The sequence below is a fragment of the Mustela erminea genome, chromosome 6 (genome assembly GCF_009829155.1).
Source record: "Mustela erminea isolate mMusErm1 chromosome 6, mMusErm1.Pri, whole genome shotgun sequence".
Classification (NCBI taxonomy): Eukaryota; Metazoa; Chordata; class Mammalia; order Carnivora; family Mustelidae; genus Mustela; species Mustela erminea.
The window spans coordinates 46815118-46831453 of NC_045619.1; the positions used below are offsets into that span (position 1 = coordinate 46815118).

Sequence of the window (16336 nt, forward strand, 5' to 3'; positions counted from 1 at the left end):
AACCCAGTCAAGCTGGCACATAGAATTAATCACCAAGCCTAGTGTGCTACTGAAGAGATGGCCATTTATGGCTAAGAGCTCTTCATATGTTGGGTTTTGAATCATTTCTCTACCACAGCACAAATATTCTCCCAAGTTTGTCATCTTTAAATTTTAATTTTTTAAACATATATAAGCCTTTCTTATGGTCATTAAACAAATCAGTGCATTCCTTTACGATTTGTGCCTTTGGTGTCATGTTTAGAAAGGCTTGCATACCCCTAAAAATTATGTAAATATTTACCTATATTTTATCTATTACTTTCCCAGTTTATTTTTATACATCAAAATTTTTATTCCATCAAAATTGTAGTTTTATTTTAATTAAATTTGTATCTTATTTTTATCATACCTTTTTTCAAATAATTTCTGAGTATTTTCCAAATAAATTTTATTTGGGAAATTAGTATTTTAAAATATATATTTTTCCAAATAATAGGGAAGTTTTAACATCATTTACTGAGTAAGAGCCGTCTTTATGAATGACTTGAAATGTCAAAATTTGCAAAGCAAATCTCCTTTTAGCGTTTTTTCTGATAACAGCTTTACTGTAATATAATTCACACACCATTTCATTCATCCATTTAAAATGTACAATTCAGGGGCACCTGGGTGACTTGAACTGCCTTCAGTTCAAGTCATAGTCACAGTATCCTGGGATTGAGCCCCGTTCTGGGCTTTCCACTCAGCAGGGAGTCTGCTTCTTCCTCATGCTCTCTTTCTCTCTCTCTTGCTCACTTTCTCTCTCTCAAATAAATAAAACCTTCAAAAATTTGAATTTTACAATTAAAAAATGTAAAAAAATAGAATGTACAATTTAATGGTTTTTAGTAGATTCACAGAAGTATGCAATCACCGCCACAAGTTTTAGAAGTTTTTCATCACCCCAAGAAGACACCCTGTACACATCTGAACACGTTTTTATGTGCTGATTGGCTATTTGTTTACCTTCTTTGGAAAAATATCTATTCATATCTTTTGCCTATCTTTCAGTTGGTTTATCTACCTTTTTAATTGCTGAGTTGTAAAAGTTCTTTATTCTGGATATTTAATCTTTATCAGATATATGATTTGCAAATGTTTTTCCTCATTCTGTGGCTGTCTTTTCACTTTTTTGATGATATCTTCTGAAACACAAGTTTTTAATTGTATTTAAGTCCAATCATCAATTTTTCCTTTGGTTGCTTGTGCTTTTCATGCCATATTTAAGAAACTGCCTAATCCAAAGTCATAAAGATTTACACTTCCGTTTATAGTTTAAGCTGTTACATTTGGGTCTATAATCCATTTTAACTTAATTTTTGTATATGGTGTGAGGTAGGAGTCCAATGTCATTCTTCTGTATGCATACAGTTGTTCCAGCACTATTGGTTGAAAGACAGTTCTTTCCCTTTTGAATGCTTTCAACAGAACTGCCAAAAATCAATTACCCATAAATGTGCTCATTTACTCTGGACTCTCAATTCTGTTTCATAGATACCACATAGTCTTGATTATTGTAGTTTTCCAGTAAGTTTTAAAATTATAAAGTGTAACACTTCCATCATTGTTCTCTTTTTTCAAGATCATTTTGGCTGAGTCCCTTAAATCTCCATATGAATTTTAGGATTGGTTTGTCAATTTCCGCAAACAAAAACCCAACTAATAGGGATATTAATGGATCTGCAGACCAATTTGGGAAGTGTGCCATCTTTACAATATTAAGTTTTCCAACCCACGAAGGATACATTTTCATTTATTTAGGTCTTCTTTAATTTCTCTTGATAGTGTTTTGTAGCTTTCAGGGCAAAAAGCTTTCACTCTTTGGTTAAAAATACTCTTTTGTGAAGTACATTCCTAAGTATTTTACTATTTTGATAATAGTATAGAATGTTTATTTCATTTTTTTATTGTTCATTGTTAGTATATAAAAATACAATTGTTTTTTGTACCTTGACCTTATATTCTGTAGTCTTACTGAATTTATTATATCTAACAGATAGGTTTTTGTTTTTGGTAGATTCTTTAGGAGTTTCTTTATGCAAGATAAAGTGATTTGTAAATAGAGGTAGTTTATTTCTTCCTTTCCAATCTGGCTATCTTTTAATTTCTTGCTTAACTGTCCTGGGTAGAAGCTCCAACATCAAACAAGAGTGGCAAGAGTAAACATCCTTGTCTTATTTCTGATCTTAAGGGGAAAGATTTCGGTCTTTCACCATTAAGTTTATAAGCTATTTGTAGTTGCTCTTTATCAGGTTGAGGAAGTTCTCTGTTATTCCTAGTTTTATTGATTTTTTTTTAATCATAAGAGGATTTTGTGAAATGTTTTTTCTGCATATACTTATAAAATCAGATTTTTGTTCTTTGTTTTATTAATATGGTATATTACATTGGTTGATTTTAGTACATTGAACAAACATTGCATTCCTGGAATAAATCCTGCTTGATCATGTCCTATAATCACAAACTCTTTCAAACAATAGAAGAGGGAACACTTCCCAACTATTTCTATTACCACACCAAAATCAGACAAAGACATCACAAGAAAACTACAGACCAATATACCTGATAACTACAAATGCAAAAATCCTCAATAAAATACCACCAAACCAAATCTAGGAACACAGAAAAAGGTTTATATATCATGACCAAGTTAGGAGAATGGGGAATGAGTTACTAATGTGTATGGGATTCCTTTGGGGGAGTGATGACAATATTCTGAAATTAGACAGTGACAATGATTGCATGATTTTGGGACTATACTAAAAATTGTACCTAGTAAAAGGGCAAATACCATTTTATGTGAATTATATGCTATTTTTTTTTTTTTTTAAAGCTGCCTGCCCTCTATTTCCTCTTTTCCCCTGTCCTACTGCCCGAAAGGCAGATACAATCATATTAGCAAAAAACATGTTAAGGGATGGTAGAGCAATAAGATGGTAGGAACCTGGGTCTTTGGATAACCTTCCACATCAAACTGGCACAGCCCCATGAATTGCCTACAAGCTCAGATATTCACAAAAGCAAAAAAACAAAAAGCAAAAACCAAAAAACTAGTCCCTGCTTTGTTTAGATCATTGCGATTAGGTTCCTGTTAAAGCATTCCAACCAGTATCTTAATGAATTCAATTAGGTTGTTTCTACTTTTCACTACTACACATAATTTTGCAATGAAGTTCCTCATGTATATATAAATATATATATATATATTTATCATTAAGACAACACAAGTCCATATATAAATATATATATACATATATATATGTGTTGTCTTAATGATTTGTAGAAATTTTCATTTTTGTTTATTGTTTATTTGTTTTGCCATTATTTTCTACTAGAGTTTGGCTTTTATTTATACTTCTGTTTATAATAATTTTAGTCATATAGAAATTGTTACTTTAACGTGTTCAAATGTATCAATCTTTTCCTCTTATAATTTTTTTAGTCTCATTTCAGAAAATATTTCTCAAATGTATGTCAAAGATATTTTCTCATACACCTCCTGACAATTTTAGTTTTCTTCTTCATATTTAGTTTTTCTTCCACTTGGAACTGGTTTTTATGAGTGTGAAGTATGTGTCACATTTTCCTTTTTATGTAGAGCTAATTGTTCAAGCATCATTTATTCATAATTTCATTCTTTCCCTGGTGAACTTCCTAGATTTTCTATGTCTTTCAGTAAAACTTAACAATTGCTAGTTTAATTTCACTGAGGATATAATCTTTATTATCTCACTCTTGTTGAGGCTTACTTTATGACCCAGGGTATGATCAGTTTTGATAAAGGTTACAGGAGCCCTTAAAATAATGTGCACCTTGGGGCACATGGGTGGCTCAGTGGGTTAAAGCCTGCCTTCGGCTGGGGTCATGATCCCGGGGTCCTGGAATCAAGCCCCATGTCAGGCTCTCTGCTCGAAGAGGGAGCCTGCTTCCTCCTCTCTGCCGTCTCTCTGACTACTTGTGATCTCTGTCTGTCAAATAAATAAATAAAATCTTAAAAAAAAATAATGCGCACCTTGCTACAACTGGATACACTACTCTGTATGTTAGCCAAGTCTGTTGTTAAACGTTATTTAAATCTATTATATATGTATTGATATTACTTTTGCCTGACTGTTTATTAGTCACAAACAGAGGTGTGTTAAAATCTCTATCATGACAGAATCATGTATTTCTCCTTTGAGTTGTTTTATTTTTTTAAAGTATTTTGAGGCTATATTTTAGGTGTATCCCAGCATTTAATTATTCTATTATGTTGAATTAAAATTTTTTATAATTTACAAAACGTCCCTTTTTACCTAGCAACAAAGTTTTGCCTCAAAGTCTACTGTATATAATGCAGATACTCCAGCTTTTCTTTGTTTCCTTCCTTCCTTCTTTCTGATTCATGTTTATATGCATATTTCCCCATCTTTTAATTTTCAACTGTTCTGTGTCCTTATACTTTATGTGTGATTCTTAAAAACAGCACATGGGGCACCTGGGTGGCTCAGTTGGTTAAGCGACTGCCTTTGGCTCAGGTCATGATCCTGGAGTCCCAGGATCAAGCCCCCCATGGGGCTCCCACCTCCCCAGGGAGTCTGCTTCTACCTCTGACCTTTCCCTTCTCATGCTCTCTCTCTCTCTCAAATGGACAATAAAATCTTCAAAATAAATAGATAGATAGATAGATAGATAAATAAAGCATATATTTGCATTTGCTTTTCTTTTTTCCAGTCTACAGCCTCTGTCTTTTAAATGGAAGTCAGTCACTTATATTTAATATAATTACTTATAAATTGGGGTTTAAAGGTACTATCTTATCTTTTGTCCACATTCCTTTCTCCCTTTCTTGCCTTCTTTTGGACTGTTTGCCTTATAGCATTTCTCCCAACTATATACTTTTTCACTGCATAATTTCTTGAATTTCAATATAAAACTACTAAGTCAGAAACTGGTGTAGAGTTCCTGATTCACTGGACCTATGATAAGACTTGAGAATGTGAATTTCCAGCAAATTCACAGACGATACTGATGCCACTGGTCTACTGACCACACTTGGAGAACCTTTGGTTTGCAGGATAAAATGGACCAGATATACAGAGATCAGCAGATACTGAAATAAAGCAAATGATCATGGTCTTGACTAGGACACTGGCAGTAAAAATTTTTACGAGTATTAATAACAGAATATAACCGTACCACTGAAAGAAATAAAGGGTTCCAGAATAGAACCAGGTTTTAGAGTGATAAAGATGAATTTTGCTGACATTTTTACCTTTGCAGTATAGAAAACAGAAAGCAATTATAATCATCAGAATTGAGGATTTCGTTTTCACAAGCTAATATTATTTTCTGGTTTTCTGTTCTTTAGAACTATTTTAAAATAAAGTTGTCCTGATAAAAATAATTCTGTAAATATATTTACCACAAAGGAAAAACTGGGTTAAGTTTATAACATTTAAGATTTTTAAGTTTTTAAAACTTAGTTTTCTCTAATGAGATGCATCATCAATACGTGCTGCTGCCATCTAGTTAGATTACAACTAGTGAACTGGACACTGGGTAAGGTTTGAAAGTGCATTTAGTCTGCTGTATCAACCAAATGAGGGACACAGAAGAGTTAGATCAATGGATATTCCTTCACACGTGCTTCAGTATACAGACAGACCTTCTAGTGACCCAGTCAGCTGGATTCTGCTACAAAACAAAGCAAATGCATGAAATAAATTAACTAAATGAGTTCATTTACCAAAAAAAGTCACCAATTAAATAATTTATCTGACACATGAATTTCAATTTATAGCACTGATTATTTTTAAATAAAAGGAGAGGATATGACTACAACTCAAAAACATACATTTTCCCTTTATTTTTACATGTATACATCCTAGAGAGTATCTAAGTCACAGCATGAGGGACACTGAGAAACATATGTAATATTAAAAACCATTCTGTTCAGTATTTTGCTTGAGTAATTATGGTTTATTTACTTTTTTAGATTTTATTTATTTATTTGACAGAGAGATAGAGAGAAGTACAAGTAGGCAGAGCAGCAGGCAGAGGGAGAAGCAGGCTCTCCACTGAGCAGGGAGCCCGAAGTGGGGCTCGATCCCAGGACCCTGGGATCACAACCTGAGCTGAAGGCCACCCAGATGCCCCAGTAATTATTGTAATTTTAATATAAATGTATATACTATTTATCTAGGAACCCAACTGAATATGAAACTCTGCTAGAGACTGAAAAAAAAAATTGAACCCACAGTAAATAAAACGTGACATCTTCATTCATAGATGAGTGCCCAAAAATGATTTACATAAACAAAATGTGTCAACAACCTGTAGAAAGCTTTATAACTGAGGTAAGTTTGTGATAAAATAAAGGCATGTTTCCCAAAATGTAACCAAAATGTATTGTAACATAACAAATCTCTTTTGTAAAAGTATAGAAGTTTCTGATTAGTGTTTTAGATACATAATTTTAGAGGATCCTAGAAATAATTGAAATCTTCATAAACAGCAAATGGGATTTCAGAGGTGGATCATGATAAGTAATCTTAAGACAGGAAGATCCTAGTAGTCTGTAGATGAGATAGTTTCTAAAGAGCTGTAATACAGGGGGGTTTTTAGTGTTCTGACCATAGCTTTAAGTATCAAGTCATTATTACTCATCTACTTAAAAGCCTTCCTTGGCTTCTGTATTAAGACTCATATTGTTGCTGTAACACAAACTTAGTGGCTTAAACGACACAAATAAATTTATTATCTTAAAATTGTAGTGGTCAGAGTTCTCAAATGGGTTTCCTTGAATTAATATCAAGACGCCAGCAGGGCTGTATTCTTTCCTGGATTCTTTAAGGGAGAATCTATTTTCTTGCCTTTTCCTGCTTCCTTGGAAAGGGAGGTTGCCCGCATTCCTTGGCTCCTGGTCCCCTTCTGTATTCAAAGCTAGCGTGGCTGGTTGAGCCTTTCTCCGATTATATCACTCTGACCTCCTCTTTCCACATTAAAGGACCCTTGTGACTACCCAACATCTTCTAGGATAATCTCCCTATTTTAAGGTCAACTGATTAGCCACCTTAACTTCGTCTGTCACTTTAATTCCCTATTACCATGGAGTGTAAGATAGTCATAGGTTCTGGGGATTAGGATGTACATCTCTTAGTAGGGAGGAGCATTATTTTTCCTATCAGGATTTCCCAGTGTCACCAAAACTATACTGGCTCTCAAAGATTTTGACATTATTGATCCCAATTTACTCTCCTGCCTTGACCATAAGACTCCATTCTTTGAACCCGCTGTTCCAACCACATGGTCTATCTGATGTTCCCTCCCAAAGAGCCTGTACTCACACAGCTCTACAGCTTTGCTCTTGGCATTTTCTCTTCCTTGATGTTCTCTTCATTTCTCCCTATGTTTCCTTCCCAGATGAAAATCCCTTTCTCAAAATTTCATAGCAAATGTTTCATTTGCCATGAAGCTTTTCTCTTAATCTTTCCTCTGTAGAGGTATCATGGTGTTTGTACTTCCCTACAGAACTTAACAATGCATTTCCTTCGACAGTTATTCCTGTTCTTTGTTGGAGAATGTTCTCATTGAAGGCAGAATCGCATAGATTCATCCTCACTTTTGTGTCTCTTTTCTACATTACCATCTAGTAAAATCACCCCCCTTCACCCAGTCGTGCTTCACAAACTGGGGGGGGAGTCATCTCTGACCAGGCCATCAGTGAACTTCACCAGTGCTCCCTCCTGATCGAAGTTACCTTCATCTCTTGCCTTCTCTTGCCTTGTTTTCAATCTTGCCCCTGTATCTCTTACCTTGCACATGTGAGCCTGTGCATATGCATAGGTGCACGCGCACGCGCGCGCACATACGCGCGCACACACACACACACACACACACAAATTCTATTCTCAACTCAGCATCCAAAGGGATTATTTACATTGTGTTGAAGTCAAGTCTGATTATAACTCAGTCCTGCTTAATGTCAGACAACTTCCCAACACACGTAAAATAGAATCCAAAGTCCATACCATGATCTACAAGGCGTAACCTCAACTCCTGCTGTCTTCCATCTTGCTTGCTAGAGTCCTGCCTCACTGTCAACCTCCCTGTTCCTCAGGGAGCCTGGCAGCCACTTGCCCCAAACCCTGTGCACTTGCTGTGTCTCCAGCCTATTTTTCCAGGTAGCCACATGATTGACTCTTTTATGTTCTTTATGCCTCTCCTCAGGCCCTCATGTTCTTTGGGTCTCTGTACAAATGTCACTTAATCGACCATCTCATGCAAAATGTAGACCTTCATCTCTTCCACCACTGTCTGTATCCTTATGCTGCTTGCATTTTCTTACACCTATCATTACATGACATCACATAATAAATCTACTTCTTGTCTGTCACCGTCCACAAAAATATAAACTTGATGATGGCATAAAGTTGATCTCTCCTCTAGGCTCAGAATCTGCAAGCATGCATAGCACAGAGTAGGCATTTAACAAAGTTAAATGAATAAACTTAATTTTGTATGTCCTCCTATTTCCTGCTCCATTCTTTGATCACAAATGCTAAGCAAGTATTGCAGAAGTGAATTTTACCCATTTGCCAAAAGTTATTTAATAGACTCACCAGAGGAAAAACCATAGCAAGCCACTTTTATCATAGAGAAATAAAGACACTAGAGAAATTGTCACAATTCAGCTTCGTCTTTTATTATTTCATTTTCATATGCTGGACCTCCCTTGGTCACAAAGTGTATCACACTGAGTATTTATTTCAAGGATGGAGTTCAGAAATTAATCCCAGCAGACCACCTTTCCTACACAGGGTGTGTGGCTGGGGGCAGGGGACGGGGCTTTGGGACACGCTAGTATGGATGTGAAGGACACCTAGAAGATGACTGTAAGCTGCAAAGGCGCAGTTAGGAACATCCAGTCTGGGGGGATACACTCAAAGCTTAAAGTGTTTCTTCTCTTCCGTGAATTTCTCTTTCACAACACGGGTTTCTTAGAAACAGACTTTTTTCCCTTTGTGTCTGGGTTTTTCAGACCAGAGAAAGCAATTAAAAAAAAAAAAAAAAAAAAAAAACCTCAGAGCAAAAATAAAACACATAGCTTCTAATCACCCACTCCCTTGTTGCACATATAAGAGGTAGTTTTAAAAATTCATCTTTTCTTTGTCACCCACTGTCTGTATTGATGCAAAATCAAATGTCTGGAACTGTGTAAGTTCATTCCATTTATACTTTACCTATTTTATTTTAAAATATGTTATTTATTTATGTAAGAGAGAGAAAGCAGGAGAGCACAGATGGAGAGGGAGAAACAGGTTCCCCGCTAAGCAGAGAGCCCGCTATGGGGCTCGATCCTAGGACCCTGAGATCATGACCTGAACTGAAGGCAGGCGCTTAACTGACTGAGCTACCCAGGCACCCCTACAGTAAACCAATTTTAAATGATCATTTCCACACTACTGTTAAATGCTTCTCTTCCTTTCCTTCAGAATTTCCTTGAGTCCTTCTTTTTATACCAACTCCCGAAACTCAGTAGCATCAGTCAACGTCTTTTAACCTAAAAACACAAGTTTTAATCACAATGAATACTTTTGGTTCTTATTTTACTTTTCTTGCACAATTGAAGAGTATGTTTTCTAAGCCAATGGTTTTTGACTCTGTATACAGATTAGAATCACCTGCAAAACTTAAAAAAAAAAAAAGAAAGAAAGAAAGAAAAGAAAAAGAAAAAGGAAAAACAAAACACCAAGGCTCAGGACTCTCCCTAGACCTGAGTGGGGGACCCAAGCATCAGAATCTCTTTTTAAAGATACCCAGCGAGTCTAATATGCAGCCATGGTTAAGAACCAAAGCTCTTAGCCCACACGACTGTAAGCCACTCAGAAATAATGCAGTAATGAGAATAGTAGCAAGAGGAAGCTGATCCCACATTTAGATTTCCCTATGGCTAAATCCCAGAGCAGGCCATTGTCCCATGTATAACTAGTTAACTTGTATACTATATTACATGACTGGATGGATATAGTGATTACCCTTGACAATATGGATATAATTCAAAACCTAAATAAGCTGAATAGTACTTAAAGATATTTAAAAAGAGTATAGTCAAAGGTCACATTAATTCACACTATCTTCCTTAGTAGTCTGTGGCTTAAGAATTATACATTTGCAGGGTGCCTGGGTGGCTCAGTGGGTTAAAGCCTCTGCCTCCAGCTCAGGTCTGGGATCTCAGGGTCCTGGGACAGAGCCCCACATTGGGCTCTCTGCTCAGCAGGGAGCCTGCTTCCTCCGCTCTCTCTCTGCCTGCCTCTCTGCCTACTTGTGATCTCTCTCTGTCAAATAAATAAATAAAATCTTTAAAAAAAAAAAAAAGACAAGGCTGAAGATGATTAGGATTCGTGGCACTGAAGGGAACCCAGACATTCTATAAAGAGCCTTCAATAAATAGGCAACATAAGGCAAAGAAAAGATGCTGGCACCCAACAGGCAATAGAAGAGGGCAATGGGTATTGCCTAATTACAAGAGCACTGTGGACACATTCTGCTTCTGTACCAGACTCTGGCACAATATTTTGGTTATACTGAATTTTCCCATCACTAATTGCTTAGAATTTCCAAATTGAGCATTTAATTGTCCAAAGTGGAAAGGTGACTGTGAAAGAAGAGACTTATGCTCTATAAATGCTATACTGTAATCATAATTTGGATAAAGAGATTTTTACTGACTGGTTTGGCTTGGGAAACATTGACTAAATTGACTGGGATGTTGTTCATCACTTTTTGGTAGCATAAGTATCTTTCTCCAGCTCTGTCATTTCTTGACTACTTTACTTTGTAAAATGTCATTTTGTTCAGATACTTCTTCAAAACAATTGTTGCCAGGATCTGAACTGGCACTGGAAGAAAACAGGTTATTTGTAACAAAAAGAGATAAAATTGTAGTATTACATAAAGCATTATGACTGCTTCCAAGTGATTTAAAAATCTATGTCCTAATGATCTCAATTTACTTTTTCTGCCAGATCCTTCAAAATTGCCTGGAAATTACAAAGCAGGCTTTTTGCAGTAAATTCTAACTCCTCAATATCTTAATTGGATATTAGCCATTTACTGGTATATGTGTATGTAATGTCTGAACTATCTTAAACTAATTAGCAGTATTTCACCAATTAAAACAATGCCTCTTAAATAATGAACTACCATATAATTTCTAAATCATTACTACTGCTTAGCACCTTCTTTGATATTACTGGCTTAATCCTGAAAAAAATGTGATATTTCTAAAACCTAAGGTTTCTTTTAAAATTTCTGAGTTTTAACAGATTAACTTACAATATTTGTTTTTGAGACATGGCTTCAAGACATTGAACATTATACCATATCTAAATGCGTAATTTTATATTTACTTCTTATATATTATTATCATTTTTAAGGTAAAGGAAAATTATTTGCCAGCAGGAACACATCTTTTTTTTTTTTTTTTTAAAGAGGAGTCATATTTTTAAAAAGGAATTCTTTTTTAAACATTTTCCGAATTCAAGAATTTACTGTTTGCTTAGGAAACAAGACCTAGAGTTCTACTGCAGAGAAATATTGTTTTAAGTTATCTTAAAATGCTAATATAGAAATGTTTACTTTTGTATTAATACATCTTGTCACATTTAACAGAAAGTTCTCCAGTGTACTCAAGATTCATTCCCTTTTGGATTGTTTTTTCTGCTTGATCTCCGAGCAGAGTCCTCAAAAAGAGGGAAAATGACAGTAACTTTAAAGAACAAACACACCTTTACTCAATAGTTAAACGAGAATAGTAAAAACAGACCAAGAGGAGATTTTAAAAAAAGAAGAAGAAGAAGAAAAAAAGAAAAAGCCTTCTTGCAGAAGCAGGTGCACTACAAAGCTCAATTAGTTCACAGACTGAGGACACTGCTTTTCCTAAGTCCCTCCCCCCTACCCCGCACTGGGAACAGTTTTCTGAGTCTCCCTCTCTCGACTTTCCATCCCTCGAGTCCTAACCAGGTTTTTTCTTTTTTGCTTGAGAGAACGAAAAAAAGTTGACAGGGAAGGAATATCCGGTTCATCTCGCGAAGGGTTTTCTATTTTCAGTAAGTTTTACTGTTCTCCAGATGGCTCCCGATAGTCCCTAGACACACAGAGTCACTAGGCTTCCTCGCGACCCTTTTGAGAATCTATTTCATGAAAACCAGGAGCTCTCTGTACCCCCCAAAACAGACCTACCCAGAATTTCGCATGTGATTTCCACGTCGTTTGTCGACCCTCATCTTTGCATCCCAAGTTATAAATGTCTGTTTCGAGTTAAAAGGCAAAGGACCCTCTAATGTCTTCCCAGGGGCCTAAAAGACCCCCTCGACCTCCCAAAATGAGTGCCTGACGCGGCCAGTGGGAGCTCCGACCTTGACCGCGCGCCGGAGGAGGTGGATCCCTGCTACCCACTGGCTTTAACCAGAGGAAAAGTTAACTTTAGGCTCCTTGCAGGTCTCCAAAGTCCGTCTTGCACGCGCCGGACGGAGCTGGGCCAAGGTCTCGAAATGTGAGACCAGGCAAGAGAGACGTGTGGACAAAGCTTCAGGGCACCACCGGCCGCCGCATGCAAACCCACCCGAAGGACCGGGCCCGGGGACTCCGGGCCGCGACCGCTGCGGGTCTGAGCTCAGCCTCCAACGCCCCCGTCTCCCCCTAGGAAGAGAGCCTACCGCGAGCCCGCCCCGCGCGGCGTCCGACGCCGAGGCTCCCCCAAACCTGGAGACCTCGGCTGCAGCCCGGCGTCCCTCGCGGGGCGTCCTTACCTTGGGGTTGGTCAGGAGTTGGTGCTCGTCGTTGTGCAGCAGCGCTCTGGAGTTGGACTCCGAGTTGTTCACGTAGACCTGGACGCAGGGGTACTGCGAGGTGCCCCTGCAGTCGGCGCCACAGGTGAAGGTGCACTCGAAGACCTCGCCGATCTGCTGCACCGACAGCACCGTGCAGTTGGCCGCCGTGGCTTGCAGATCCTGCAGCGCGGGACTGAGCCAGCAGAAGCCGAAGATAAAGAGCGACACGACGCCGGAGATGATGAGAAACAAGCCGAGCCGGATGCTCTTGTCCTCGGCTTCCGTGTACTCGTAAGCCACCCGGAGCTTCGCCATCGCCCCCCACTCCGGGCGGCTGGCGCGCTCCCCCCGCCCCCTCCCGCCCCCGGCGCCGAGCCCGACTGCCTCGGGCGGGAGGAGCCGCCGCCGCCGCCGCGCGACAGCAGGGGAGTGGGCGGCGAGGGGGAGCGCGCGAGAACAAAGGGGCCGAGGCCGGCGACGCCCCCGGCGGCGGCAGCGCCCCCCCCCCCGCCGCCCCCAGCCCCGCCGCCAGCCGGGCCCCGGAGGCTCGCGGTGCGACCGCTGCTTCAGAGCCTCCTGCACCCTCGGGCGCGAGGAGCGCACGGGCGGCTCCTGCCTCCAGCGCCCCCTGCCAGCCTCCGCCCCCGCGCTCTCCCCGCCTCCCCCACCCCGCCTCCTCTCGCCCGGTGTCTTCCCGTCTCCATCGCCCGCCGGCAGCTTCTCCGGCTCTTCGGGCAGCTGCCCCGAGGGCAGGCGCGGCTGAGCTGGGCCGAGCCCGGGGGCTCCCCCGTGCGGGAGGCGGCTCCGCCCGGCCCCACCCGCCGCCGCCCGGGGCCTTTCCGCCCCGCCCGCCCCGGAGACGTCTCCCGTGGGCGAGGGGCGGGCGAGCACCGGGGGGAGCGGCGGCTGGCGCTTGAGATCCTCCTTAAATCTCCCTTGAAGAAGCGTCTGAGATGAAAGCTTAGGATCGGTAGAGCCGAACCCGAGTGAAAGTTAAAACAAAAACAGAAAACAGGCAGAGGGCGTAGTGCCAGTGGAGCGGCGGGAATCTTGAACTCCAAACCGGGATTGGTCAGCCAGCCGCGACAGCGAGCCGGCCGCCAGGCAGCTGGCGCTCGGGGGAGACGGGCTGCCGGGCCGGGCGGGTGGGGAGGGAGTTCCCGGGCGAGCGGCGGGCGCTCGGCGCGCCCCGGGGAGAGCCCGCCACAGGTTCTCCGGCCTGGGCGGGCGCGCGGACCTGCACGCGGCGGGGCGGGAGGCGTGACCCGCCGCGCGCCGCCCTTCCCCGCCCAGCGAGCGAAGTAACGGTCTGGCGGCGGGGTCCTAAGCCTTCCCAACCGCCTTGGCGCGGGCCGCGCTCCCCGACCCCGAGCCCGCCCCCAGGGCGCCCGCACAGGAATGAAACAGGGTGATTCAGGCGGAGTTTGCTGTGGGAACATCGCGCGTGGGGCAGGAGCCTGCGACTGGCAAGACCAAGGAAACCCGCTGCCTGGGTGCTCGCTGGACCTATGGGAAACTTAGGTCTTCCGCAGCCGGGTGGACCGCAACTCTATTTGCCCCAAGGCTGGGACGGACTGAATAGGGACCGAAGGAAGCAGGCGGAGAGGTTTGCAGCCCTGGAAAGAGACACCACTTTCCCCATCAGGATGGTCCCCCCTGGCTCCCTGGACTCCCGAGAAAAGAATCATTTCTGTTCTCTTTCCTTCCTTAGGAGCCCTGCCACCCTTGGCCCACCACGGAATTTGTAGATGAGCTTTCCAGGAGCGCTGTGCAAGGCGACAGCGGCGTGCAGACCCACTTTGGGACAGGTATCGTTTCTAGAGCTGCGTCCTGCTCTCTTAATTCTTCCAGTTTCTCCCTCCACCCCCACCTCCTCTGTGCATACCTTCAGCCCCTATCCTTTTCATGATTTTTTTTTTTTAAGATTATCTTTTTCGGAAGCCACACGTCTATCATAATATCAAAGTTGAGAACTATCTCGACCTACATTTTGAAGAATCAGAATATCCACTTCTTTGCAAAATATGTGAACATACCTTTTTTCTTGGCTTGCAAGCCCCAAATAGATATATTCATTTAAGAGTATTTATGAATGTGGAAACACTGTGTCATGGAATTCTTGACTTCTTTCTTGGATTTCAAATGTTACTTAACTGGCACTGAGTATCTTTCAACTGCAGTTCTGATATTTTACTTTGAAGTACTCCATTCCTTTATGTGGAAGGTGACAGTATTTCTAAGAAAGGGGCAAAGCAAGTTTAATCATAGGAAGACCCTAGGTGTTTTTCTGAAAAAAATTTAAGATATGGGGTTTGGAAAACTTCCAGATCAGGAGGGGACTTTGGTACTTACGTACTTTTCAAGCTTTGACAGAATAGATTTCCTTCTTTCTTGACTTGAGAATTACATTATTTTTTCCCCTTTCTGTTGGCATTTGTTAGTGGTTGTTAGTGTTAGACACTTAGACAATTGTTAGTGATTACATTACTCGAAAGGGAAATGATTTCAAGTAGTTGAGACAGCTTAACCTGAGATCACAGATCTTCAGCCTGAATCTTTTTCCTACTGCAGGTTATAATCATCTTCCTTTTCACGAAGGCTCAAGCCAGTCTAAGATCTGAGGCAGCAGTGAGCAGATAACAAGATCCAATTATTCCTCCTTGGTGTGCTGAGCAACTTAATCTTGAGGCAGAACTAACTCCTGTTAGTGCTCAAAAAACACAGGGATGAGGTGCCTAAAGATAATTTAATAAGCATGATACATTTTCAATGATTCCAGAGCTTCAGGAGTTCTGTGAATGAAGCCTCTGCCTCCAAACTGAAGCAAGATGGTCTTCAAGTACCAGAAAATTCTGTTTTAATTTAACCTAAATTCTTGAGGGCTTTTAAATCCATTTTCCCTGGAGTTCTGCATTTACTCACTCCCTCATTATAATTAAAGTATTTGAAGAAACTGTTGCCATCTAGCCTTCTGTTCTTTAAACATCTACTTTTCTCCCTTCTTGTTTTTAAATTAGCTTTGCTACTCTTCTGCACTTTTTCATTATCTTCATGTCTTTTTTATTGAAAGTCAAACCTATCAAAAGACTTCCCACATTAAATAAATTTCTTTTTTATCCTTATTGGAACACTGTGTTTGTTATTAGTTTCATTTACTTGAGGTGGAGCTGCCATATCCCATTTCTAACATTTAATAAGCCCCTCAGTTTCTGAAAACCAGTCACCATGGACTTTCTAAGTTAGGATAGTGAGAGGAACCCTTGGAAATCTCAGAGATGCGAGGCTCTGAAGTCACTTAGCATCTCGTTTCCTGTGGAGGGCAGAGGCAGTATAGAAATAAAAGCTAGTTCCTTCTTTGCATGTTTGCACCAATCAGAATTAAGATTAAGAATGTGATACACAGAACCAGATCAACTTATTTGGTGTATATCATTATCTGCAGCAATGTTTTCAGGACAATCATAGCCAAGCCTTGATGTTCTTTTTAAGAGAAGACTAAA

The 16336-nt window shown here is 40.6% G+C and overlaps 1 protein-coding gene and 1 long non-coding RNA gene across 2 annotated transcripts in view; one reads left to right on the forward strand and one right to left on the reverse strand.

Annotated features, from left to right (window-relative positions):
- Nucleotides 1–13824, reverse strand: part of KCNMB4 (potassium calcium-activated channel subfamily M regulatory beta subunit 4) — a 59917-nt gene extending 46093 nt beyond the window's left edge. Inside the window, exon 1 of the mRNA XM_032347039.1 lies at nt 12816–13824. Within this exon, the coding sequence (XP_032202930.1) occupies nt 12816–13151 (336 nt within the window). The 5' untranslated portion in view covers nt 13152–13824. The remainder of the gene's footprint in view (nt 1–12815) is intronic.
- A 230-nt stretch (nt 13825–14054) lies between these two features.
- LOC116593149 lies at nt 14055–15954 on the forward strand. The gene is made up of 3 exons (XR_004286776.1): nt 14055–14442; nt 14548–14644; nt 15408–15954. It is a non-coding gene; the product is annotated as an uncharacterized LOC116593149 (long non-coding RNA).
- Nucleotides 15955–16336: the final 382 nt, after the last annotated feature.